Source organism: Crocodylus siamensis, chromosome 7 (assembly GCF_052110815.1).
Source record: "Crocodylus siamensis isolate JL-2025a chromosome 7, ASM5211081v1, whole genome shotgun sequence".
Taxonomy (NCBI): Eukaryota; Metazoa; Chordata; order Crocodylia; family Crocodylidae; genus Crocodylus; species Crocodylus siamensis.
Window position 1 is genome coordinate 39,525,757 of NC_143401.1, and position 27,154 is coordinate 39,552,910.

At 44.0% G+C, this 27,154-nt stretch overlaps 1 protein-coding gene across 4 annotated transcripts; it reads left to right on the top strand.

The window, feature by feature from the left end:
• The first annotated feature begins 1,970 nt into the window (after positions 1 to 1,970).
• On the top strand, positions 1,971 to 27,154 carry GHITM (growth hormone inducible transmembrane protein). Of its 4 annotated transcripts, none has more exons than XM_090057355.1 (9): positions 1,971 to 2,107; positions 4,012 to 4,167; positions 6,677 to 6,776; positions 12,693 to 12,804; positions 17,400 to 17,541; positions 18,798 to 18,906; positions 22,307 to 22,495; positions 23,547 to 23,718; positions 25,646 to 27,154. In XM_090057355.1, the coding sequence occupies exons 2-9, from the start codon at positions 4,039 to 4,041 to the stop codon at positions 25,731 to 25,733; spliced, it is 1,041 nt and encodes a 346-aa protein (XP_089913481.1). In that variant the 5' UTR covers positions 1,971 to 2,107; positions 4,012 to 4,038; the 3' UTR covers positions 25,734 to 27,154. The 4 variants fall into 4 exon arrangements, with proteins under 4 accessions (XP_089913481.1, XP_089913480.1, XP_089913478.1 ...); XM_090057354.1 differs by having other exon boundaries at positions 2,003 to 2,137; XM_090057352.1 differs by having other exon boundaries at positions 2,063 to 2,195.

The window sequence follows — 27,154 nt, forward strand, 5'->3', positions numbered from 1 at the left end:
TGGTCCCCAGAAGAGGAGGAAAATATAGCAGGACTTGAAGGGTGCCCCACTCACCAGTCTTTAGAAATGCTGCCAGATATGTCACCCTGTTACAACCCCCCTCATCCCAGTCTAACTGTGCAGGCACCCCTTCAGGAGGCACTGTTCCTGCAGCAGAGCAGTCAGGACAGTAACCACCAGCAAATTCTCTGTAGCTTGGAATCTACTGAATGTTCAGCAAGTATGACTTACTTTAATAGTGAACACTTTCTCCCCTGCTCTATAACATCATGTATTACACACTGAAACCACCTATGACCAGATTTGATCCAAGTTACCAACAAATTATTTTGCAGCTAAATGATATTGACTATATCTATTCACAGACTATGCACCTGATGTATTGTACAATTTTAATTCTCATTTCAATATACTACAAAATGAGGTCTAACTTGAATAGATTAAAATACAATTTAAACTAGGGTTACCATATGTCCAGGTTTTCCTGGACATGTCCTCTATTTGGGAGGTTTTTTTAAATATCAATAAATGCCTGGGATTCTGCTCTGCTCAGCTTTGAAGTTTTTCCTGACACTTCCTGGCTTGCCCCAGCAAGGAGCTGCTTGGGCTGGGGGCAGCAGGGGAGGGCGATTGGAGGCAGGGGCATCATGTGTGTCTGCATACTCCCCAGCAGTTGCAGGCAAGTAAGTCTATGGGGGGACGGGGGTTGGAGGACCAGGGCTTGGGGACTGTGGGGGGGATGGGTGTGTAGGGGGGGTGGGAGCCTACTGATGATGGGGGAAGCTGCCTGGGCAAGGGGGCTACAGCAGGGTGGGCAGGGGAGGAGCCTGCCCCTCCAGTGGGGGAAGCGGGGGAGGGAGTTATTCAGGGGCAACAACGAGCTGCTTGGGCAGGAGTGAGGGGCACCAGGAGGGCTGGGTGGGGGCTGTGGCTTGGGAGTGAGGAACACCAGGGGTGGGGGACTATGGGTTGGGGTGCGGGGCACAGGCAGGGCCAGAAGGCTGAGGATCAGCAGTGAGGGCTGTCAACAAGGATGGGGGGCTGGGTGTTGGGAGTAAGGGGCACCAGCATAATCTGGGGGGAGGGTACTGTGGGTCAGGAGGGGCAGGGCTATGGCATGGGATTGAGGGGCAGGAGCGGGACACAGGCATATCACTTGCCTCCATCCCCCGTTGCCCACTTTCATAAAACTGGAAATACGGTTATTAGGGGGGAGGATGATTTGTAGTGAGACCAAGATAAAGGTGACTCTGATGAGGCCTCGACCACCCGTTGCCCAGAGGTCGAACACAGGTGCAGTAGTACAGATGGCCACAAGGAAAACCATAGCTATCAGGAAGACCACAACAGGGGAAAATCCTGCCCCTGGAGAAACTGAACAAGCGGTGGGAGACTGGGTCAAGGACTTGAATGCCTGAGACTGGGGCTCCGTAGGGAGCTGCCAGTGCAAGGCAGGTCCCCACCGCCGGCACCCGCTAGCCCCAAAGGAGCAGAAAATAGGACACATGGATCCGTCCATCCACATGGCTTCTGTTGGGGGGAGGCGGGGAAGAGGGTTAGGTGTTTGGGGCTTTTATAGTTGTTGTTACAAGGAAAGAGGCAACTGCCAACGGCTCCGCTGCGCTTGGGCAGGGGCTACGGGACGGATCCCCGCGCCTAGGACTCGCAGCGGGCTCGGAGCAAGGCGGCCGCAGCCTAAGCGTAGAACTTCGTGCACGGCACCGCCCGAAGAAACTGCGGCAGCGTCTCTGACGCTCGAGCTCCGGCCCAGGCCCAGGGAATCAGGCGCCCTCAGGGACGCGCCGAACCGAGGCTGGAAAGCGGTCGCAGCCGGACCGGAATCCCTGCCCTCGCTCAAAATGGCTGCCGCTGGTTTCCTTCACCAAATGCAAAATGGCTCCTTGCCCTCTTCTAAGATGGCTACCGGCGGCGTTCGCGTCTTCCTTCCGAATGGCTTCCAGAAGCGTCTTTGGCTCCCTGCCCTTACTAAAGAAGGCCGCGAGTGGCGTCTTTGTCCCAAGCTAATGAAACCAATGGCCGGTGTCGCTGCCTGGGCATCACGTGAGAGCTGGGGGCTGCGCCTGTTCTTACGTCACTTCCTGCCCAGGTTCGCTGCGTAGCGGTTGTGCGGCGGCAGGTCAGGGGTCGCGGCGTTCCCTACATCTTCGCCTCGGTGCCGCAGCCCCTTCTGCGGGGTGGGTGCGGGGCCCGCTGGGAAGGGGCAATCTCTTGAGACACGGGGGTGGAGGGTTGCGCTGCCCAGCTGCGCTGGTTTTCTCTAAGCTTTTAGCCGGCTGCAGCAGCCCCGCCCAGTGCCCCCAGTGCGTCCCTCCTGGGAGTCGCGGGTCTGGGGCAAGTGAAAGGCCTGAGAAGCGACCCTCTGAGAGCAGCTGATGCCTGCTGAAGCCGTGGAGGGGGTCGTTAGCTGTGCTCGTGACTCCTCCAGAGGCAGCTGGTGCAGCTCCAGAGCATCAGCCAGGCCGGGGACACAGCATCTGTGCTTTATGGTGTCACAGATGGGTGACCTTGCTGTGGGCCCTGCTGTGCTGGGAGACTGGCAGGACACCTTGCCCAGGTTGGCCTCTTCAAGGTGTTCAAAGCATGGATTGTTTGCAGCATGCTGTCTTTTGAAACTGAAAGGACTGTTGGGGGGGGGAAATGACTTTAAAAGTATTAAGGGCTTCCTCCCCCCCCCCCCCCCCCCAATGGGTTTTAAACCCTAGATGTGTTGTGACCAAATGATTCTCCACTGGTGTTTGGAGGGATTTGCTTTTTGTAAGTCAAGCAGTGGCACTTTACAGCTGAATGTCAAAGCAAGCTTTCTGTCTTAAAAACTATAACAATTTGATTTTTTTTCTCTTCCACTATTTTGAAATTGACTCAGCTGATTTATTTAATATTAACTTTTTAATTGCTTATGAAGCATCAGAGTTTGGGGCTACATTGGGCTGTATAAACAGAAAGATGCTGGTTCTGTATTGGTGATCTTAAGTCAGAGAGATTTTTTTTTTCAGTTGGCTCTAAAGAGAATTTAGTGTTTATGATACCTGTTTAAATTGTATTTTAATCTATGCAGGTTAGAACTCACCTTGTAGTCTGTTGAAATGAGACTTAAAGCTGCTATGCATCAGATGCATAGTCTGTGAATAAATATAGTCAGCATGATTTAGCTGCAAACTAATTTGTTGGTAGCTTGGATCTGTCCCGTCATCAAAGTTGACTGTAAATGGTTTTAGTGTGTAATACTAATATTATAGAATGAGAGAGAAAGTGTTCACTATTGAAGTAAGTCATACTTGCTAAGTGTTTGGTAGACTATTGTTGGTGGAAACCTTCAGTATTTCCTGTATGCAAAAGAACATGTGTTGTAGTTCGTGACCCCTGACTATTATCTAGCTTCAACCGTTTAATTGTTCATGGGAGAAAATGAAAAGCTTGAGTGATATAATGTGGCAGGGATTTTGTTTGTGTATTCTATCTTTTTGTTTGTGCAACTCCCTTGTAGCTGGGTTTTTGAGTAAATATCCTTTATACATGATAATCTTGTAGGGGTTCCACTCTTCGTGAGAATTTGGGGTAAGAGAAAAATGTGGCTGCATCATGGAGCAGCTCACTACTACTTATAGCAGGAATTAGTTGCTGTAGGGTCTCAAACCTGCAATTGTTAGTCACTAGTTGTGAGCACAGGGAAATTGGAATTTTCCCTCATGTCAGTCCCTAATTGCTTGCTCTGCTTTGGTCAGCATGTAGTATTAAAGTTCCAGAGTAAAAAATCAAACATGATTTTCTAGGTAGAGGTAAGTAAATACTCAGTCAGGTTGCAGCAGAGATAACTATGTTGTAATTCTAGGAGTCACATTATAGTTGTTAGTCTTTTTTTACTGTACTTGATGATTAGCATAACAGGTTTTCTGTAATGTATCCAGCATATGATCTTACTGCTGGAACTCGTTCTGCTGTTCCTAATACTATAATCAAGGTGTAAAATCCATCTTTTTTGTGTTGTTACAGAAATCATTTGTATAACTTGCAGTAACCATGCTGGCAGCAAGGCTATTCTGTCTGCGGGCACTGCCATGCCGAAATCTCCGTCCTGCTTTGCCTTGCCCTCCGACTCTGAGGAATTCCAGCATAAAGCCAAGTCAGTGGCTTTGGCAGCAAAACCAGGTGAAATAGGTTTTCTTTATTGCATCATCATGGACCATTCAGCTCATCAAGTCCCTCCAGCCCAAATTATTGCCCATCCCTGACTTAGAGCCCTTGTCTCAAGCATCTCTAATCTGGCACCTTTCAAAATTTATAAGTTGATTTCCACGTTACTTTTAATCTACAAACAAAAGAGTATATTTTTCATGGGTTTTTGATGTATTTTATACTTTGACTCTTATTCTCATTTTGAAGTAACAGTGTCTCACTTGCATTTTATTAAAAAATGCATTTGTCATATTAAAACAAGACACTAACAAGCCCACAGTTTAAAATTAGCCTTTAGGTGGTTATCCTTCCTTGCAGAGTTGTGTAGATATGTTTCCAAGATAGACTGAGTAGACGTTTGTTAATGTGAAAAATATAAAAGTTTAATTCCCAATACTTGTTTGTCACAAATATAGCATAAAGAAAATTGTGCTGAAGCTAATTCTTGACTACTGTTTATCTTATGTTGTCTAAATTGGAGCCAAACATCTTTCAAGTATTTTTTTTCTTTTAGTTAAAACAAAACAAAAAAAACAACACTTGAGTGCTAACAGGCCAGTATTGGGGAAACAAACCTGCTTATGAACTGAAAGCATTACATTAACAACTCTTACAGTGGCTTTCTGGTGAATGACTTTCTGTTTTCATCAGTGAAAGTCAATTCACTTTTATTTCAAGAGCTCAATGCATCTGAATGCAGATTTCTTTTAAAACATGTCAGGCCTAAAGTCTTTAATTTTTAGACCCTTATTTCATCTTGGCCCTCCAAGGTATGGCTCAGACATTCATAGAGGTAACTTTGGTGACAATCCAAGTGCTATACCTATAACTGTAGTAATCAGTTAAAGTTCAGTCTCCATCTTCTTCCATGCTATGCAATCATACATTAGACAGCAAATACTGAGCCATTTTATTGCTGTAAACTTGTTTTTTTTCCTTTCGTTCTGATGTTTTTAGTGTTTTGGGAGGTAAAGAAGGTGAGGAGCTATTATTCTGTTCAATAATCATATTAATGAAAGTGGCAGCATTCAAGGCTGTTTAAAATAACACGGATATCTTTAACTGCAATGTAGCATATTTAAGAATGCATTACAGCAGGTGTTTTTAACATCTTTTAAAGGAGTGTACCCTTCTTGGTACACTTCTGGCGGGTGGGAGGGTGGCGGTGGCTGAACGTGGAGTGAAGAGAGGGCTTGCGCAGGGTGGTGGATGGTGGCAGCAGATGCTGCGTAAGAGTTCCGCCCCACACCCCCATGTCTGGCCAGCCAGGTGGAGCCAGTGTGGCCTGCAGAGGGGAGCTGCTGCCTTTGCCCCCCATTCCCCTACCCCTGCTCCTGTGAGGCGGCAGTGCGGGGTGGTGGGTGGTGGTGTGTCATCTGCACCCACCTGCACATACTTGCTAACCCCTTTTCCAACTACCCTTGGGAGTACGTGTACCCCCAGTTGACAGCCCTGCATTACAGAGATGTCTAGGTACAGGCAACCCTTGCTTAGTGCTCTTAATTGGTTCCTGAAAAACAGAGTGCCAAGCAAAATGGTGTTACGTGAAACCCAATTCCTTACAGGGTTTAATGTAAATAAATATAATTGGTTCTGCACAATTTGCCAGCCCAGACCCTACACAGCAGGGCTCCAGCTGGCACCTTGGAAGCAGTGGGTTCACCCACCCACCAGCACCCGTGTCCTGCTCTGCCCAGCAGGGGCACCCAACTCTGGAACTATTTGCCGCCGCCAGATTGCTGCAGGCTCAGGTTGGTTTTCACGCCCTGCAGGTGAGTGTGACCAGAACAGGACGTGGTCTGCAGTCTGGGGATGGGGGCTGTGCAGGCTTGGCGCCATCACGGCCTAGAGTGAGTGACAATGTACATGTGTTCTGCCGTCCCTTCTTGCTGTCGCCGCCATTCCTCCCCACCTACCTACCAGCCATGGACTCCTGCTATCCCGACCTGCCGGCCCTGGCCCTGGGCAGCAGTCTGGGCTCCATGGTCATGCCATCGCTTCTCCCCACCGGCTTCAGCACCATGCGCAGGAGCAAATCCTGCTCTCTTGCTGTTGTACCCTGTGCTTCCGCTGGCTGCCCTCACCTCTGAACTCTCTGCCACCACTCCTCCCCAGCCTCACACTAAGTGTTATAACAAAATGTTCTGAGCGCTAGGTGGAACCAGATACGTATTTTACATGAGTGCTATAGTGAAACTGCGTTAAGCGGGGGTTGCCTGTATACCAGAATAGTGTCCAGGAGTTCAGAGTGGGTTTTCAATGTGCATCTCAAATTCCTACAAGCAGTCAATGTGCTAAAATTAACTTTTTAGCTACCATAAACTAGGGATCCCCAAGCAAAAAGCAGTCACAGTCAGAGGTAATGAAATCTGGAAGTTCTTATTTTACCTTCTTTGTTCTTTAGTAGCTTCTGGCTTTTAATATATAAATCTAATCTTTGATCACATAATTTAATAACTTTTTTTCTATCCAAACATAACAGGGGTATGCCACCAAAACAAGAATCGGTATACGACCTGGAAAAAGTGGGATAGACATCAAAAAAGCAGCCTTTGAACCATCAATGGAAACTGCTTTTAAAGGTAATTCCAAATAAGGAGTTTGAAGATTAAGTGCAAGGCTGCTTTAACTTTAATTTTGGTTTTCCTGGATTAAAAAAAATTAATAAAAATTAGACTGACCATAGTGTGGACAGATCACTTTAAAAATAAATAAATAAAAAGAACAGGTCACTTGCAGCATATCATATCACAGAAAGCTTGAATTGGTGTGGAATAACTTCTGTTGTCAGTGCACTTTTTACAACTGTTATCTTTTAACTTAAAGTATTAATCCAAATTCCTGAACTTAGAAAGAATTAGATCATCTTCCATGGTTTCTGAAAAATGTGTCTTTACTGTCAGGAGAGAGGAGGAAAGATCTTGTATATGTTTTATGTAAGACTTGTGTTTTGTGTGGCTTGGTACCATCCCTGAGAAGCTTTGACCCCTCTTTTACAAATACTTTATCTCAAATAAAGCAGTTAGAATCATAGAATTGAACCAGAAGGGACCTGCCAATTCATCAAATCCAGTCCCCTGCCATGGGTAACTGGGCTCAAGTGAGCTCAGCAAGGTGCTTGTCCAGCCTCCTCTTGAACATATGAAAAGATGGTGACTCTGCTGGGAGTGTGTTCCAGATTCTGGTGACCCTTGCAGAGAGAGTTCTTTCTTATGCCCAGCCTGTATTTACTCTCAATTAGCATATGCCTGTTGGTCCTCATCCTCCCTTGATATGCCTTCCTGAAGAGTTGTTTAGGAAGGTGAGCTTGATGCCCACCCCTGCTGTACTTGTGGGCGGCTATCAAGTCACCTCTCAGCCTTCTCTTACTTAGGCTGAACAGGCGCAGTTCCTGGAGTCTCTCCTCATAGGGCCTGTCATCCATGACCTTAATCATACAGGTGGCCCTTCTTTGTACCCTCTCAAGCTTATCCGCATCCTTCTTGAAGTGCAGTGCCCAGAACTGACACAGTATTCCAGCTGTGGCCTCACTGCCACCAAATAGGGAGGGAAGAGAACCTCCCTGGATCTATTGGCAACACAATGGCTGATGTGTGCCAGAGTTATATTTGCCATCCTAGCAACCTCATCACACTGTTGGCTCATGTTCATCTTCCAGTTGATTGTGACCCCTGCCCCCGGTCTCATTCAAATGCTGTGTCAGCCAGTGGACCACCAAACATCATATAGTTATGGTGAGGGTTCTTCCTGCCCAGATGAAGAACTGTGCGCTTCTCCCTGTTAAACCTCATCTGGTTCTATTCCGCCCATAAAACCAGTTTGTCAAGGGCAACCTGAATCTTTACCCTATACTCTGTGCCTACATGTCCCCACAACTTGGCATTATCCATGAACTTAATCATTGAGCTTTCCACCCCGTCATCCAAGTCACTAATAAATAAGTTAAGTTACTTGTTTATGTTAGAGTCAGTGATTGATTGGAGACCTGAATTCTATCTCTCTTTCTTACTTCTAGCTTGCGTAACTTCAAGAAATGCTTCACTTCTAAATTGTGGGGTTTTAAATACTTTTTTTCATGACTAAAGAGAACTGGGCCAAATGCAGCCCAGTTACAAATGGTGGAATTTCTGCCCGTTTATAGTGCAATAGCAGCTTTTGGCTAGTGATCACAGTTGATTCCGACAATGAATCTAGAGGACTAGGGAATTTTTTTAATGGAAATGCTGCAAGTCTGTGGGAAGTGGGTACAGAAGTAGCCATCTTACCTTGTACAAATGTATGTTTGCCTTGGCTGGTTAGCTTTGTGCAAGGTAGGTGCTAAAAATAAGTGTATCACTTAGTGATCAAAGACCCTGCTAGACTCTGAATGAAGCTGGCCAAATGCAGTGACTTACAGAATCATAGAAAGTTAGGGTTTGAAGGGAACCTCAGGAGGTTATCTAGTCCAACCCCCTGCTCAAAGCAGGACCAGCCCCAACTAGATCATCCCAGCCAAAGCTTTGTCTTAAGGGGGGGGGGGTTGTTTCGGTTTTTTTTGTTTGTTTGTTTTTTAAACAAATCCCAAGGATGGAGCTTCCACCATCTCTCTGGATAACCTACTCCAGTGTTTTACTACCCTCCTAGTGAGTTTTCTTTTTTTCCCCCAATATCTAACCCAAACTTCCCTTGCTGCAACCTGAGACCATTGCTCCTTGTTCTGTCATCTGCCATCATTGAGAATAGCTTAGCTCCATCTTCTTTCCAACCCTCCTTCAGGTAGTTGAAAACTGCTATTAAGTCCCCTCTTCTCTAGATGAAATAAGCCCAGTTCCCCCAGTCTTTCCTCAAAAGTCATGTCTCTCAGCCCCCTGACCATTTCTGTCACCCTTGCTGGACTCTCCAATTTGTCCACATCCAATTGTAGTGGGAGGCCCAAAACTGAACATAGTACCCCAGATGTGGCCTCACCAGTGCTGAATAGAGGGGGATAATCACTTCCCTTGACCTACTGGCAACACACCAACCAATGCAGCCCAGTATGCTGTTTGCCTTCTTTGCAACAAGGCACACTGCTGGTCATATTTAGCTTATTGTCCACTGTATGCCCCAGGTCCTCTTCTACAAAGCTGCTGCCCAGCCAGTCAGCACCTAACCTGTACTGGTACACAGGATTGTTCCATCCCAAGTTCCAGACCTTACATTTGTCCTTGTTGAACCTCATGAGATTCCTTTTGGCCCAGTCCTCCAACTTGTCTAGGTTGCTCTGAATCCTAGCTCTACTCTCCAACGTATCTACTACTGCCCCCATCTTGGTGTAATTTAGCAAACTTGCTGAGGGTGCACATTGCCATCTTCCAGATTATTGATGAAGACAACAAAACCAACCCCCGGACCAACCCCTGGGGCCCTCCACTTGATACTGGCTGCCAACTAGACATTGAGCCATTGATTACTACTCTGTTAGCCCGATGCTCCAGCCAGTTTTCTATCCCCTTTACAGCCCATTCATCCAGCCCATACTTCCTTAGCTTCCCTGCAAGAACGTTGTGGGAGACTATCAAAAGCCTTGCTAAAATCAAGGTACACCACATCCACTAGGCTCCCTGTATCCACAGAGCCAGTCACCTCCTCATAGAAGGAAGTTAGGTTGGTCAGGCATGATTTGCCCTTGGTGAATCTGTGCTGACTTTTCCTAATCACCCTTTTCTCCTCCAAGTGCTTACAAATGTATTCCTTTAGGATCTGCTCCATGCCTTTCAGGGGCTGAGGTGAGGCTGACTGGTCTGTATTTCCCTAGATCCTCCTTTTTCTTAAATATGGGCACTGTTTGCCCTCTTCCAATCATCCAAGACCTCTCCTGATCACTATGAGTTTTCAGAGGTGATGGCCAATGGCTCTGCACTCACATCAGCCAACTCCCTCAGGTGCATCCCATCTGACCCCATGGACTTGTACACATATATAACTTTTTCCAAGTAGTCCCTACCCTGTTCTTTCACAACTGAGGGCTGCACACCTCCAAACCATGCTGCCCAGTGCAGTAGTCTGGGAGCTGCCCTTGCCTGTGCAGACAGAAGCAAAAAAAGCAATGAACACTTCAGCCTCTTGCATCCTCTCACCAAGGTTGCCTCCCCCATTCAGTAAGGGACTTGCACTTTCTCTGATTCTTCTCTTGCTAATGACTTACTTTTAGAAACTCTTCTTGTTACCTTTCACTTCCCTTGCTAGCTGCAACTCCAGTTGCACTTTGGCCTTCCTGACTTCACCCCTGCATGCCTGAGCAGTGCTTTTATATTCTTCCCTAGTTATTTCTTTAAGTTTCCACTTCCTTATAAGCTGCCTTTTTGTGATTTTTAGTTTACTAAAGAGTTCCCTGCTAATCCAAACTGGTCTTGTGCCATATTTGCTAGTCTTCCTGCACATTGGGATGATTTGTTTCTGCACACTCAATAAGGCTTCTTTAAAGTACAGCCAGCCAGCTCTCCCGGACTTCCCTCCCCCTCAGACTGGCTTCCCAAGGGATCCTGCCCATGAGTTCCCAGAGTTGAAGTCTGCTTATCTGAAGTCCAGGGGTCCTTACTCTGCTGCTCTCCATCCTTCCTTTCCTTAGGATCCTGAACTTGGTCATCTCATGGTTGCTGCTGCCTAAGTTGCCATCGACTACTACATTCCCCTCCAATTCTTCCCTGTTTGTGAGCAGTAGGTCAAGAAAAGCATGACCTCTAGTTGGCCACTCCAGCACTTGCACCAGGAAGTTTGTCCCCAGTATTCTCCAAAAACATCCTTGACTGCCTGCACACTTCTGTATTGTCCTCCCAGCAGATGTCAGGGTGATTTTTGAAGTCCCCCTTGAAGCAGGGTCTCTGATCAGGGAGACTTCCGCTAGCTGTTTGGAAAAAGCTTCATCCACCGTATCCTCCTGGTCTGACATCACCCTTGTTCTCCCCTCTGACCCTTACCCAGAGACTTTCCACAGGCCTATCTCCAGTTTTGTACTGGAACTCTGAGCAATCATGGTTCTTCTACCTCCTCCTTCTTCCCTGCCTGTCCTTCCTCAACAGTTTGTACCCATCCATGACAATGCTCCAGTCATATGAACTATCCCACCAAATCTCTGTTACTCTAATCATGTCATAGTGCTATGACTATGCAAGGACTTCCAGTTCTTCCTGCTTGTTTCCCAGGCTCTATGCATTCATGTACAGGCACCTGAGGCAACTTGCTGATTGCCCTTATTATCTCAGGAAGTATGAGAGCACCTTTTCTGTTGCCCGCTCCTGCTTGCTCTTCCTCCAGGTCTGCTTCCCCCACTTACTGCAGGGCTTTGGTCTCCATCCCTTGGCATACCTAACTTAAAGCCTTCCTCACTAGGTTAGTGAGCCTGTCTCCAAAGATGCTCTTCCCATTCTGTCAGGTGGATCCCATCTCTTCCCAGCAATCTCTCATCTTGGAACAACATCCCATGCTCAACGAAGCCAAATCTCTGCTGGCGACACCACCTGCGCAGCCAGGTGTTGATCTGTAGGATGCACCTGCTCCTGCTCAGGCCCTTTCCCTTGACCAGAAGGATTAATAAGAACACAGCCTGACTTCTGGTACTGAATATTGGGTCCAGTGCTCTCCTTCACTAAATATTGATTATTTTTCTTACAGATGCACAATGGGCTGGAGGGGAGTTACTGATGACTAGCACATTTAATGAAACACTTGAAACTGAAAATACATTCTTGATTTTATATACACTTTGAAAACTGGCATCTCTTGCATTTTAAAAAAAAAATGACAGCTGGGAATCCTTTATCACAGAGAGCTATTTCTAATAGTCATTAGCACTTTAAAAGCAGTGTCACTTACTCTGATAGCAGTCTTATTGACTTAAAAGCTCTCGTTTTAGAGGACAACATCATGGTGGGGGGGGGGAAATGAATGAGGACAGGAGACCTAGAGGACCCGATTCTTTTCCATGTAGTTCAATTCACCAAGCTGAATATGAATATGGTGTTGGCTCTTCCTACTCAGATGAAGAACCATGCACTTCTCCCTGTTAAACCTCATCTAATTCTATTCCACCTATGATGAAATGATGTATATTGCTAACTAATCAGGTTGCCTTGGTCTGATGGAAAAAGTCACAGATCTTTGATTCTATATTTCACTAACTGTATAGTTTTAAATGGCTCCTTTTGTGTTGAGTATCAGTGTACTTAAAACTTAAGAAATAAATGTTAATCTATATAGGTAGTTGGCCAGCTGTTATGTTGGGTAGCTGGCCAAGGAGAATTCATGACAGTGAGTTGCTATTCTTGTTTTACCTTGGTTTCAGGGAACTGAAGAAATGTTTAGGAAATTCCTAGTAACTTAAAACTGTTAGTGTAAAAGCTTCTGTTTCTTAGGGCATAAGGTTATCTTCCCAGGATCAGATATGAACAGGCATAATTAAACTGACATTTGGAAAAGTGCTTCTGTTATCCTAGGAAATGCCATTTATAGAAATATCAAAAAATTTTTCTGTTGTATAGTGGATCAGATGGGAAGATGGGTTGTCGCTGGAGGGGCAACTGTTGGCCTTGGAACTCTCTGTTACTATGGATTGGGGATGTCAAATGAGATTGGAGCTCTTGAAAAAGCCATGTAAGTAAAGTACAAACTTATTATGGTTTCAATATAGGTTATGTAAGATGCAACACATTGACTTGCGTGACTTCCCTTGGCCAATACTCTCCAGCAGACATCTCTACTTTTAAACAGAATTTTTTTAAAAAGACAAATCCCTGCTGACTTGGCAGCAAGCTTCTTGTTTATACACAAAAATGAAAACAAATGTTAAACTTGAGTTTTAAAAGCAGTTTGGCTGACTACTATAAACAACAACAACCTCATTCCTAAGCTTGCAAATCCTGTAAATGTAGCTTGCTTGGCTCTCACCCTCATAGGATGTGTATCTATGGACTCTTGCCTGGAGAATGTCAAGAGTGAAAAATACGGGGGGGCTGACAGCCTCTCTGTGAAAGCAGTAGTTGAGACTACATTACCTGACATTCCTCTGAGACTTTGTTCAATAAGCAAAAGTAACTGCCTCACCAAACAGCACCCACAACTACAGCCTAGCCCAGACCAACGAGCAAAGCGAACAAACAGGTAAGAGAGAGGGGCCAGGGTAACGCTGGGACTAGGGGGTCAGTACACACACCCACAGGAGGCCTCAAATGCCTCTACACAAACACTCGTAGTATGGGCAACAAGCAGGAGGAACTCACCCTCCTGCTGGCTGACACCAGCCTGGACATAGTGGGGATTACGGAAACGTGGTGGGACGAAACGCATGATTGGGCGGTCAATGTCAAGGGCTATAGGCTGTACAGGAGGGACAGGATAGGAAAGAGAGGTGGGGGCGTGAAGCTCTATATTAAGGAGGAATACACATCCTTGTTAATTAATTAGCAAGGAGTCAGGGGAGGGGCACTCTGAAGTGCTTTGGGTTAGAGTACAAGGCAGTCAAGGGGAAAGGGACTTGATGGTGGGAGTCTACTACAGACCTCCCAACCAGGGAGAAGAGCTTGACCAGGAATTCTTGGGTCAGCTCACAGAGGTAGTGAAGGCTAAGGATGTAGTCATGGGGGACCTGAACTTCGCGGACATCTGCTGGGAAGAACAGTCAGCCAGGTCTGAACGCTCACGTAGGTTCTTGGCCAGAGTGCAGGATCTCCATCTAACCCAGGAGGTGCACAGCCCCACCAGGAGAGACGCCTTGTTGGACCTAGTGCTGGTCACGGGTGATGACCTGGTGAGGGGGCTGCGGGTGCTCGACCACCTGGGCGACAGCGATCATCGCCTGCTGGAATTCACCATCCAGCGCAAGGTGGCAAAGGCATGCAGTAAGGCAGCGACCCTAGATTTTAGGAGGGCAGACTTCAACGAGCTAAGGAGGATAGTTGGAGAAGCGCTGAGGTCCCGGGGGGGTGGGGAGCCAGGTGTCCAAGGAGAATGGTCGCTCCTTAAGGAGACGATCCTCCAAGCCCAAAGGAAGATAATCCCAACGAGGATCAAAGGAAGCAGGAGAGCACACAAGCCTCTGTGGCTCACCAAGAATCCGGGAATGTCTCTTTGCTAAAAAGGAGGCTTACACCCAATGGAAGGAAGGGGTCCCCACCAGGGAGGACTATTCTGTAGTTGCTCGGGGATGTAGCAGGGTAGTTAGGCAGGTCAAGGCAGAGATGGAACTGGGGCTAGCTTCCCAGATTAAGGACAATAAGAAGTCCTTTTTTAAATACGTAGGGGGTAAAAAGAAGGTCCCGGGTAATGTGGGGCCCATGCAGGACGCCATGGGAAACTTGGTCGTCACACTGGACGGCAAAGCTAACATCTTTAATGATTTCTTTGCCTCCGTCTTCCTAAGTAGGGACCAGAACAGCCACCTCCCTGCTGGGCCCCCCTCGGGCCCCGGGGGAGGCACACCTGGGCCACGGGTTAGCGAGGATTTAGTTAGGGAGCTTCTGGAGGGGTTGGACGTATTGAAGTTAGCCGGCCTGGATGATCTCCACCCTAGAGTTGTAAAGGAACTGGCCGAGGTCATTGGAAGTCCCCTGGCACAATTTTACGGGCACTCGTGGTGCTCTGGAAAGGTACCGGAGGACTGGAAGAGGGCCAATGTGGTCCCCATCTTCAAAAAAGGCAGGAAGGAGGACCCGGGAAACTAGGCCGGTTAGTCTTACCTCGATCCTAGGCAAGCTGTTGGAGAAAATTATGCTGGCACACATCCAGGAGGGGCCAGCAGGGGACTGCATGCTTGGGGCAACCAACACGGGTTCATCAGTGGCAGGTCCTGTCAGATCAACCTGGTGGCCTTTTACAATCAGATCACCACATCATTAGACGCAGGGGTAGCAGTGGATATAGTCTTCCTGGACTTCCGGAAGGCTTTTGACACTGTCTCTCACCCTGTTCTCATTAAGGAACTGGGGGGCTGTGGTGCAGACACCCACACGGTCAAATGGGTCGCCAACTGGCTGGAGGGCCGCACCCAGAGGGTGGTAGTGGATGGGTCCTTCTGAACCTGGAAGGACATGGGCAGTGGGGTTCCGCAGGGCTCAGTCCTCGGGCCCGCGCTGTTCAACATCTTCATCAGTGATTTGGACAAGGGGGTAAAAAGCACCCTGTTCAGATTTGCTGGTGACACTAAGATGTGGGGGGACGTGGGCACACTGGAAGGATGCAGCAGGCTACAATCAGACCTAGACAGGTTACAAGGGTGGGCGCATGAGAATAGGATGGGTTTCAACACGGACAAGTGCAAGGTGATGCACCTGGGGAGGAATAACTGGCACCATACCTACACGTTAGGGAACTCCCCTCTTGTCAGCACGGAGGTGGAAAGGGATCTGGGGGTCATCATTGACTCCAAGATGAACATGGGCTGGCAGTGTGGAGAGGCAGTTGGGAAGGCCAACCGCACCTTGTCATGCATCCACAGATGCATCTCAAGCAGGTCCAAAGAGGTGATCCTCCCCCTCTTTGCGGCACTGGTCAGGCCACAGCTGGAGTATTGCATCCAGTTCTGGGCGCCACACTTCAAGAGGGATGTTGACAGCATGGAGAGGGTCCAGAGGAGGGCCACTCGTATGATCAGGGGACAACAGGGCAGGCCCTATGAGAAGAGGCTATGGGACCTGAACCTGTTCAGCCTCCAAAAGAGAAGGCTGAGGCGGGATCTTGTGGCCTGTTATAAACTAGTCGGGGGATGAGCAGGCACTGGGGGAGTCACTGTTTCCCCGAGCACTGCCAGGAGTGACCAGGAATAACGGTCACAAGCTGGCAGAGGATAGATTTAGGTTACCTATCAGGAGGCGCTACTTCACGGTCAGGGTGGCTAGGGTCTGGAACCAACTTCCAAGAGAAGTGGTGCAGGCTCCTACCCTAGGGGTGTTTAAGAGGAGGTTAGATGAACATCTTGTTGGGGTCATTTGACCCCAGTACTCTTTCCTGCCATGGCAGGGGGTCAGACTAGATGATCTGCTCCCTTCCGACCCTAGAAGCTATGAAATTCACCTAGAGCTGTAAGAAAATTAGAACATTGTGATCAGGGTCATAACTATTGCCTGCCTATGTCTCTTGTGAGCACTTATTACTTACAAGAAGCATCTGCCCTTGGCATAATAAATTCTGTTCCACATCTACAGTGGATGTATAGCAAACTGTTTAATGAAAAAGCCCGCCTGCATTAAAATCAAGTCTATTGAAACTTAGAGAAATTATGAATTCTACCCAATATTGGAACTGAAGTAAAAACAGAAGAATATAGAAAGTAGCATCTCGTTTTAGTCTTCTCTTGTGTAAATATTGCCATCGATCATCATCTGTGTTAACACGCTGGGGACTAGTTTGTACTTCTCTGAACTGCTGCTGTTTCATCAGCCAGAAATAACACCTTTTATCAAAAAGTAAAATGCTAGGATGCATACAGCACACCTCAGCTGTCAAGGAGGAAATGCTCTGTTTGTAGTATGATCCTTCCTTAACTGTATTTAGGAATGGCAGTACAGAAGGTCTAAGATACCTTGGTGACTTTTCATCTTGTTACTAAGTGGGTTATGGCTGGCGCACATTCTACAAATACTTCCTTTTTTATACTGTGTTTTAACTTTAAGTAGTGACTGAATATATTTCAAAAGCAGCTTATGCACTGGAAGGAAGACTTGAAAAATGTTGGTTTTTTGTTTTTGTGTTTTTCTGTTTGTAATAGAATATCATCCTAAACTTAACTGACACAATTCTTTGCAAACAACTTGGTGGAAGGAAAGCTAATGTATTCAAAGGCTAGTATAACTTGCAGCAGAAGTCTAAACTGAATGGTGCATGCCACTCTGAGAACTGCTGTTCTAAGAGCCTTTTTAGGCTTGAGGCACGCCTCCATAACTACTGTGAATTAAACAGCACCCCATTTCAAAAACTAAATTAATTATAGTGTTTGCCTTCTTGCAGAGGGGCCTAGCCAGGGATGGGTGTGGAGGGCAGTTTGTCTACTCCCACCTGGCTTATTTCCTCCCTCCTTGTGGCACACTTAAGGGTCTCAATGCCCCAGGTTTCTGGTTGAGTCACTGTTACATGTTCTGAATAGTTACAACTCAGTGGTACTAAAATGAAAAATGACTAGCAAGAGCTATATGAATAGATAGTAAGATAACTATTCATCAAATCTTTTTCTCTTTTTTTTTTTTTTTTTTTTTAAGTATTTGGCCTCAGTATGTGAAAGACAGAATCCACTCTACCTACATGTACTTTGCAGGAAGCATTGGCTTGACGGCACTATCTGCTGTAGCAGTCAGCAGATCTCCTGCACTCATGAGGCTCATGACAAAGGGATCTTGGCTGGTAAGCTGATTTGGACTCTTCAACAGGACTTCCAATATTGAGAACAGTACATTCTCATATGAGATGTATTCAGTGAGCTAAAAGCTGCCCTGATTCTGACAGCTGGTACTAGCAGTATGAGGTCTTTAAATAGCTAGCGACTACAAACTTTTATGTATCAGTGAAGGCTCACTCTGCCCTCTGCCCCAGTGTAACAGAGCAGGAGCTTCCTATTCAGAAGCACCCTACGTTTGGTGAAATACAGAATGACCAGTCACTGCTTTTCATGTCAGTTTAACTGAAGACTGGAGCTGGCTAGAAAATTCTGATTTTTGATTTAAATACTTGTTGATAGAGAAACTTTGTTTAAAAAACAAAACAAAACAAAAAAACACAACAATAAAAAAACCCAAATGTTGAAACCCTGCCTTCAGGAGACCTGTCCAGTTTTCCTACTAACTTGCCTGTAGCCTGCCTAGCAAGCTGCTGAGGAGTCCAGAGTTGAAGGTGGCTTATTGTGCAAGACTGCATCCACAACTCCCAAGGTAGCCCAGAAGTTTGGACACACAAGGAACTGGCATAATTTGAGCTGGAGTTGCTGCTATCCATCACTAAATATCGAGGCTGAAATTGACCAGCATAACTTCAGAATTGACCAAACTTACCAAGTTTCCAAGTGGAAAGGGACATAATTGAAACTGGCTGTTTTGACTTATGTTTACTATAAGGTGTCATAGACCAGTGTTTCTCAACCTGTGGGTTATGACCCAAAAGTGGGTCACAGGAATATGTGAAACGGTCACGAACAAGCTTTTAAGAATGGATCAACAAACTTTAAAAATGGATTCTCCTTTTAAGGGAGAAAATCATGGGAAACTGTAGCTTTTATTTTACAGGCTATCAGATGCCCAGCCTGCAGGGGGCTGCTTCGGGGTCCCCGCACACTGGGGTTCAGGCCTTGGCATGAGGGACACTAGGTCGGGACTGGCCACTGATGTTTACAAATGGGTCCTGGTACAAAAAAGGTTGAGAACCACTGTCATAGACACCACACCGATTTTTAGCATGCTGCTGCATTTGAGCCAGTAATGCAGACTTTCTCTAAGATCTCCAGCTGTGGCTTTATACAACTATGCAGCCTTCTGTAGGCTCCTTGAAAGAACTGCATGGTTCTGGGCTATGTGTTTGTACACTGATAAGTCAAGCCATCGAGTTCTAGAGGGAAGTTGAAAGGAATAATATTTGTGAATTTTCTAGCTTGTACTGCTTTGTTACAGGCAATAGGTGCAACATTTGCTGCTATGATTGGTGCTGGAGTGCTGGTTAGGTCAATACCCTATGACAGTAGTCCTGGTCCCAAACACCTGGCCTGGATGTTGCATTCAGGTATGTGGTCTTTTCTTTCAGTATGAATATCAAAACAACTCAACACCAAATGGCTTAAATAAAAGTAAGCATGTGGGGTGTAAGTAAGTGGGGAGAGGTGTTCTTAGCAAAATCAGATTGCCTTTCAGAATAATAATGAATTAAGTAGTTTTTGAGAGAGAATTGAACTTCTAATCCTTCTTTTCTGAAGTAATTTCTGTGTAGATGTTTGAAGAACACTGTCACAAAATATCCTTACTGTTTTATGGCTTGGTTCTAAAGGTGCCTCCTGACCCGTGTATCAAATACATTGTCTAGTATTCAACAATCTGCTATGTTTAAATACAGACAGACCAATAGCAGGTCCACCTCTATGAAGGGGCTCCTGGAATTCCTTTTCTTATCAACAGTTTCTAAATGGAATAGAAAACAGGGGAAAAAATGTTTGTAAAGTCTTAAAGAGAGTGAGTTGTAACCTTTCATTCGCTAGTCGGGCACAGAGTATCCAAGGCCCTTCTTTCAATCTAAAAGCTTTACAAATGTAGTAAATTCCTCTTTTCCCCCTTTTTATACATTCTATAACATGTCCTCTGAGCTAGTCGGTTAGGTACAGCTAAGCATTTGTATTAGGTGAGATGTTGACAGCCCAGAATAAAAGAACAGCTTAACCTTCCTGCAGAGATTTAGAAGGATACTTGAGCATTTGAAAACTAATCCAGACTGAGTGCTGGAAGAAGTGTAAAGTCCTAGTTGGAGTGGCTTGTCCTGTATGCGACCAGTGAATCTCATCAGCTTTCAATGAATCTCTTCAATTTTCTAACTCAAAACATGGAAGTCAGTGATAAACAAGTAGCATATTGATTGTTTTCATAATTAGTTACAACTGGCTTTCAAACACTTCTTGAAAATGTAAATAATCAGAAACTGCCCTTTAAAATCCTAGTCCAAAGCTGAAGGTATAGACAGATGAATCAGTTAAACTGATTTGAAAAGGAGCATGCTTACTGCAGTATAGCAAATTTTTTTCCTCTGACAGATTCAACTGTCTGTTCTACCCTGTGGTAAATGAAACTAAATGGCAATAACTTACCATTTACTTGGTAGCAAATAAATTTGCTTCACTTCCTGCAAAATAGGAGTAGGCAGATGAAACAATTCCAGTGAGTTACCTGAGGTGCTTGTCTGATTAGATTGCACAATTGTAGTGCTGTGAAGGAGGCATCTCTCCATATTACTGAAAATAAATGACTTTGGAGTGTTCTGTTCCCTTGTTGCTTTTTCTTTGGGTTAGTTCAAAATGTCTTGGTAAATAGCAGGTGAGTTTCCACCTGTCCCTTTTTGTTGGATTTGCTGTTGCTCTGAAGAGCCTGAGAGGCTGCTCCCTTTCTACACAACTGAAATTGACAGTAGAAAAAGTACCATCAAATGTAGAAATTTAACTAAAATTTTTAATCTGATCTTGGTTACATTAAATGAATTTGTAGGTAGAAATGTTTGTCACGTGTAATATTCTAAAGAACTGTAACTTTTCTATTGTTTAATGAAGATACATTGACATTAAACCTATAATATTAATACATGGAACTACTTGCTTCTTGGTGTCTTTTTCAGTTTACCAGCTGAATGATTGCCTTATGGTAACATGGCATTATAAGTACTGTTCTAGTAGTAATTGCCTCATCAAAAATTTTGTATAATCAGGTTGTATGAGTGCTTGTGCAATAGACTACTTCTAGAGTTCTAAAGTGGGTGAGTGGGGTGTTACTTGGATTGGTTTTATTTCTGTAAATGTGTGCAGTTTTGATCTGTGATAATACTTTAGTGTCATTCAGATTACTTGGATATAAGCCAGTCGCTTTCAGTCTGTTCCCTGTTGTCACCATATTTCTAGTGAGCCATCGACTTTATAGATAAGTGAGAAGGTGTTAAAACAACACCATGACTCTCATCTTGATAGGAGTTGCTAGTTAGCTGCTGTATGGTTACACTCTTAGAAGCTGAATAAATATTGTACAGTAAGCGAATCTTTTTATTTCTGCAATATTCCCTTAAGTGAGTTATGATCTGACAATCTGAAGTTGTTCTTGGGCAAATAAGCATCTCAGTAAAAGAATTTTAATTCCTCTCTGTATCTGAATGAACAACTTGTGTACCTCTCTTTCTTGTGTGTATTGTGGCTTTTTTGTCATAATTCATACAAATTTAAATATCCCCACATTCCCTTCACTGTAAGGAGAGAGGAGCCAAAAACTATACCCAAAACAATGGGTTTCAAATAAGGGGTAGTTGGTAGGCAGCTGCTTTATAGGAGTCAAGTTGAGATTTGAGACCAGTACTATATTTCCAACACACTAAAAATATATTAGCTTCTGCCTCTTATTTACAAAGTCAGCAGCAGCTTTCCAGTGCTATGATTTCCATATATGCCACTTAACCTGTACTATAAATATATAAATGTGATTTTGAATGGGGGGGGGTGCGTTCCTGGCTTAGATGGCATCTATCCTAAAACTTATTGAGATCTTAAGGTTTGACGAATGTAAGGAGGCTAATATTTGGCTTCTCTACAAACTTAATACCATACTTGCTTATTCAAATTTTAAGATGACCCTCTAATAATTAGATTGTATGTATGGAAAACTTTATAAATTTATTATTGCTCTGTTCCACATATAGAATCTGATTGCACAGTTGTCTTTTAATTCATCCCTCAGAAGGACAGGCAGTTGGGAGGCATGGAGTTTTGCCCCCTGCTTGTGCTGGCTCCCCCTCCCCCACCACTTCCTGGGGGCATGTGAGGGGAGGGAACCTCGTCTTAAATACCATATTTACTTTAATGCTATATTGAACATAATTCTGTTTGAGAGAGGAATTAATTCCTGCGCTTGTTACAGTGCTTGCACCCTAAAGCACGTGACTGGTTTTCTAATATTGGCATAGCTATGCAGTCTATCCTTCCCTCTTCATACTACAACCACAGTTTCAAGTACCTATGGGATAAGCTAAGTGTCCTATACTGCACAAAGCATTTCTTTTGCCTGTTCAACACTTAGCAGTGGTTAAGTTTTGAATAAGTCCTTGTTATTGTCACTAGCCAGCATAAAAAGGAGGATTCTTTTTCTGAATGTTTTTCTTCAAGTAAATTAATGTAGCTCACGTCCTCTAAATACCATACTTCATGGTGAATGACTCTTTTTCAGTAAATTACATGCTAGCTCTTCCCTCTTGTAAGCCTTCTGAACCCAGTAGGATTGAACAGAATGTAAACGAGTACAGAATACTCATGGGTCATCAAGTCCAGTCTCTGAATTTGGGCCATTGACATTTGACTGTGCGTTATCCATGGGTAGGGTCTTTGTCTTCAGCTGTTCAATACACTAAATATGATTGTACATCAGCTTTTCTTGCTTGTCTTTTTTAGGTGTCATGGGTGCAGTGGTGGCTCCTTTGGCCTTCTTGGGTGGCCCTCTACTGATCAGAGCTGCCTGGTACACAGCAGGGATTGTTGGAGGTCTCTCAATGGTGGCCATGTGCGCACCAAGTGAGAAGTTTCTGAACATAGGAGGACCACTAGGAGTGGGCTTGGGCTTCATTGTTGCATCTTCAATTGGTAAATAAAAAAATCTAAATTTCTGATAAGTATCTAAAGCTAATCCAGCTAATTATGAAGGCTAAGTGGAGAAAGGTACCAGCAAAGTTAGCTAGTGAGAATTTGTCTTGCTCCCATAGGTTTTTCCAGTCTGCAAACTGTCATCATGTTTTGGTCCACAAACACTTCTGTACTGTTTTAAAAGCACTCTGTAGAAAGCTTGAGAAATAGGCTTGTTATGGAACTTGGGGTCAGGGTTGGGGGGTGGAATCAGCCTGCTTAACTTTAAGTAACCTTTACCTCAGTTAAAAAAAAATAGCAGGCTTTTCTTTTACTTAAGCAACGTTTTAAAAAAAGCTTGTTTTTAATTCCCTGAGGAGTTGTGTGTTTTTGTTGGGGTTTTTGTTTGTTTTTTCTTAACTCAGGGGGGTGGGGAGGGCTAAACATTCAGATTGCTTGAAGTGTAAGTTAAGTCTGGACCCTCTTCATTTTGGGACTTTCATGCTTAAGTGAAGGTTGCATGTGTGCCCCATTACCCCTTCATATTATGATACAGCTATTTGCTCTAGAATTTCATGACTTTAAAGTGTAATAATCTGATTAATGTATTGTAAATTTCAATGTCACTCCCTACTGTATTTTGTAGTACCAAATCCATGAAAATAACAGCCATACAAGATGCTTCATAAATGAGATGAAATTTCTTGGTAGTGTATGAGTGGTATTGTAGGTGTGATGGTCCAGAAATTATGCGAGAGGAAAGGATTTCTTAGTTGGTCCAGTAAACGATATCACCCTATGTAGCTGGGATCAAGTTAGACATGCTTTGGACTGCAAGACATTCTTCATCAGGTCCCTGCTCACAGGAAACCAGCTAAGGTCCGTTTTAAAGGCATCTCCCTAACAAAGCCTTACCTCTCATGGAACTTCTTCCAAGATCCTTTCTGCATGACTTTATTATAGATAATATTTGAGCAACACTCTGATCAGGTAACAAAGATGGTGGCATAACTAATAAGCAGAAAGAGCCAGAGGCATCTTTTTAACATCGTTTTTGTAAACTTTATTTTAGGATCGATGTTTTTGCCTCCTACTTCAGCACTTGGTGCTGGCCTATATTCTGTAGCAGTTTATGGTGGATTGATACTCTTTGGCCTGTTCCTGCTGTATGATACGCAACATGTTATTAAACGTGCAGAAACTCATCCATTTTATGGAGTAGTAAAATATGACCCCATCAATGCGTAAGTATTTTTTCCCCACTGTATTTCCTCTCCAGAAGACTTTAATCTGCGTAAATTTTGTTACCTGAACAAGTTAAACCGATTACGTTGAAATCCATAAATTATTTTAGCATTTCTAGCCTCTGTCACTATACTACACTAAAACTAAGAACACTGTAGCTACAAATAGTACGGATTACTTCTGTCTTCACTCAGAGCTAGGTCTCTGATACCAATTCAACTGTATTTAGAAGTATGTTTTTACTCTACTTTGTTTTGGAGGATGAAACATACATTTCTAAGTAGTACAAAAGTATACCTATACTACTTAAAACTAGTACTAAAGTATACTTGTACTAGTATATTCTCCCTGGGGGGAATAGTGGTGGGCAAATAAGTTTGATCCTAAAAGAACATAATTGCCACTTACTGGGTCAGACCATAGGTCCATCTTGCCCCGTATCCTGTGTAACAGTAGCAGAGTGGATGCTGAAAGGGAGAATGATCTGGGTATGACCCAAGGTTATTTTCTACCATTCTCCTCTCAGTTGCATCCTACATCATTTAACATCTGGGAAGTTCTGATTCAGAGGCTGGATCCTTAACTCCTATTCCCAGTAGCTATTGGTGCCCTCTTCCTTCTGGAATTTGTCCAGTCCCTTTTTGAATCTCTCTAAACTGTCAGCTTTCACAACATCTAGTGGGATGGAGTTCCACACTTTTAATGACACACTGCATGAAAAAGAGCTTCCTCTTATTAGCTTATACAAGAAAAGGAATAGGGGTAACTGGAAGGAGGACATGGGGACCTGCCCAGAAGAATGTAGAATGTTGACCTATAAATCCTGGTCCCAGTAATGTAAAGAGTAGCTCAGTGAAAATAGAACTTGCCCCAAACAAACTATTACTGCAGGATCCTGTGACAATCTGCATTTTCCTCAACCTTTAGCTGCTTGTTAACAAATAACTTGGCTGCTGTTCATCATGCAGAATCTTGGTGATTCACATCTTTTAGATATAAACTAATTGTAAGATGGCAAAGGTTTTGGGAGGCATAAGTTCTGTTTCTGATTTTGCCACTGGCATGCAAAGGGATCTTGTAAGTCAGTTAACCTCCCAGTGGGTGTCTACACGTGCACTTTAACTAAAGAGAATGGTTTTCAAGTAATGTCTACACATGCGCTTTAATGCGCCTTAAGGCCAGCTAATGTGCATTTTCCTAGTATCTCACAGTGGAGGGTGCCTATAAATGAGCCAGGAGCCTGCTCTGATGTGCTGTAATTGCAGTGTGTCAGAGCATGGTAATTTGCCATACTCCAACCAGCCTCCACATATAACGTGTACCAGCATCACCACGCTTCAAAATGGTGGTGGGAGACTTTAAAGCTTGTTTGAGTTTTAGATAAAGCACCCCGCCACCATTTTGAAATGTGCGAATACTGATATGTGAGATGCTCTGGGCACTTTTAATTAGAGCAGCTGTCAGAGCCATTCTGATTTAAAGTGCGGGCATCCCTCCCCACCTCCACTCCCGGAGCACATGTAAAAAATGCCTGGAGGTACCAGATTTAATGACATTAACTAAAGAGTATTAATGCACACATAGACATGCCTGTTGCCTCCCTCTCCAGTGCACATCTGTAATATGGGGGTAATTAATATTGATCACCTCTCAGAATGTAGCCTGAGAAAAGTTTGTGCTATTAGAAGTAAAACTCTGAAGTCTCTCACAAACTCTAGTTTCCTTTAGTAACACTTGCATTAGTTTTAGTGTTTGGAATTCAAATGTAGCAGTGTCACTTTAAACCAGCTGATTTTTTTTTTTCCACTTACATAATTTTAGATCTTTTGTGAGCCTTTATCAATTTGATCTTTTTAAACTTGTTTGTCACTTATTGTTGCCCTTTTATATTGGTGTCACTTAACTGACTGGTTTTCTGTTCCTTAGGTGTCTAGGCATCTACATGGATACGCTGAACATCTTTATCCGGGTGGCCACTATGCTTGGTACCAGTGGGAATGCAAAGAGGAAGTGACTTTTTTTTTCTTTGCATCTATCTGATCACTCACCAAACACTTCTCTGTCTGCTTAGGTCTTCTATCCAATAAAATGTGGTATTACATGCTAAGCTCTTACAAATCTGCTTGAAGTATTTCAGCATCATTCTTTGTGTTACGGTACAGTGTGATTCGGAATTAATAATATTTTTCTTCCCCTCAAGAACACATTTCTTAACTTGTGGCTTTAAAAAAAAAGAATTTGAACTAGTACTTTCAAATGTGTACATATTCTCAAAATTATGTTCTAAATATATGCAACCAGTATAAAGCCTGTCCATCTGAAATTTTTTTTCAAGCATATAGTTCAGTAACTCCTTTTTTTGTACAAGGTAAGCTCTCAAAAAAACAGGAATAAAGCATACAGGAAGCTGGCTCAGGAGATGGTACTGGAATAAGGTACCTTGTAACAAAAAAACAACTGGATGGTGTTTGAAAGCTAGTACTGTCTGGTAACAGTTGGGTGATTTGTATATCGACGAACTAGTTTTAATTTCTCAATCATAGGCAGACCTTTATAACATCTTAGCAGAAAACTTTGTATTTCTCTATGCTGGCTTCAAGAACTGGATGAAGCATTGTGAACCTACCAGAATTGAGGTAGGCAGTATGAAGATGCTTGTGCTTTGCACTAAGTAGAATGTCTGTCCTATGGATAGATAGAACTTCAGCCCCTTTCTAAAGCAGCCTTGAAAGATGAGGATGCCCAGTAACTTGATTTTTTTGCACTGAGCAGTTTAACCACTGAAATTTCAAGCCATAGAAGTATTAGTCCCAGAATCCACAATTTGAGTTAGTAGATGTTTTTTGTTCACGATTCCTGCTGCAAATACTATGGTTTAAACTCTTACTTGCAGTGGTGAACTCCCAAGGTCTGTATCTAGAATGATCAGCTGGTCAGATGAATGTTTAGCAAGTTTGAATGCTGCTAAAACAAAAGGATTGAGACCTGCGTTCAGTTTCTTTAAATCCCTGAGAATTTTCCCTTCCCTAAGCACATGCCATGCAGGTGACATTTAAAGTTCATTCTGTTTTGGGTCATACTGACTTGCCAGAGAAACTACCACTTTAGTAGCAGTTTGGGATCTCAAAGAATGCTAAGATTCATTGTGAACTTTGGCAAGGATGCATTTGTCTTTATCTGGTATCTTCATAAATCAAACAACTGCAAGATGGGGTTAACAGAAAATATTCTGAAATTACTGTGTGCCAGGTGTTGTTGAAAAATCTTTATTTAAAAAAGCAAAAAAAATCTTACTGTTCTGTACTAAAGTTTAGTGACCAGTTCTGGCATGGGTCATATCAAACCAAAGCTTTTGTTTTCTTTCATCTAAAAAATGCTATGCTTGTATAGTTGATAACTGACCCAATAAAGTAACCCAGCAGTTTGGCCATACTA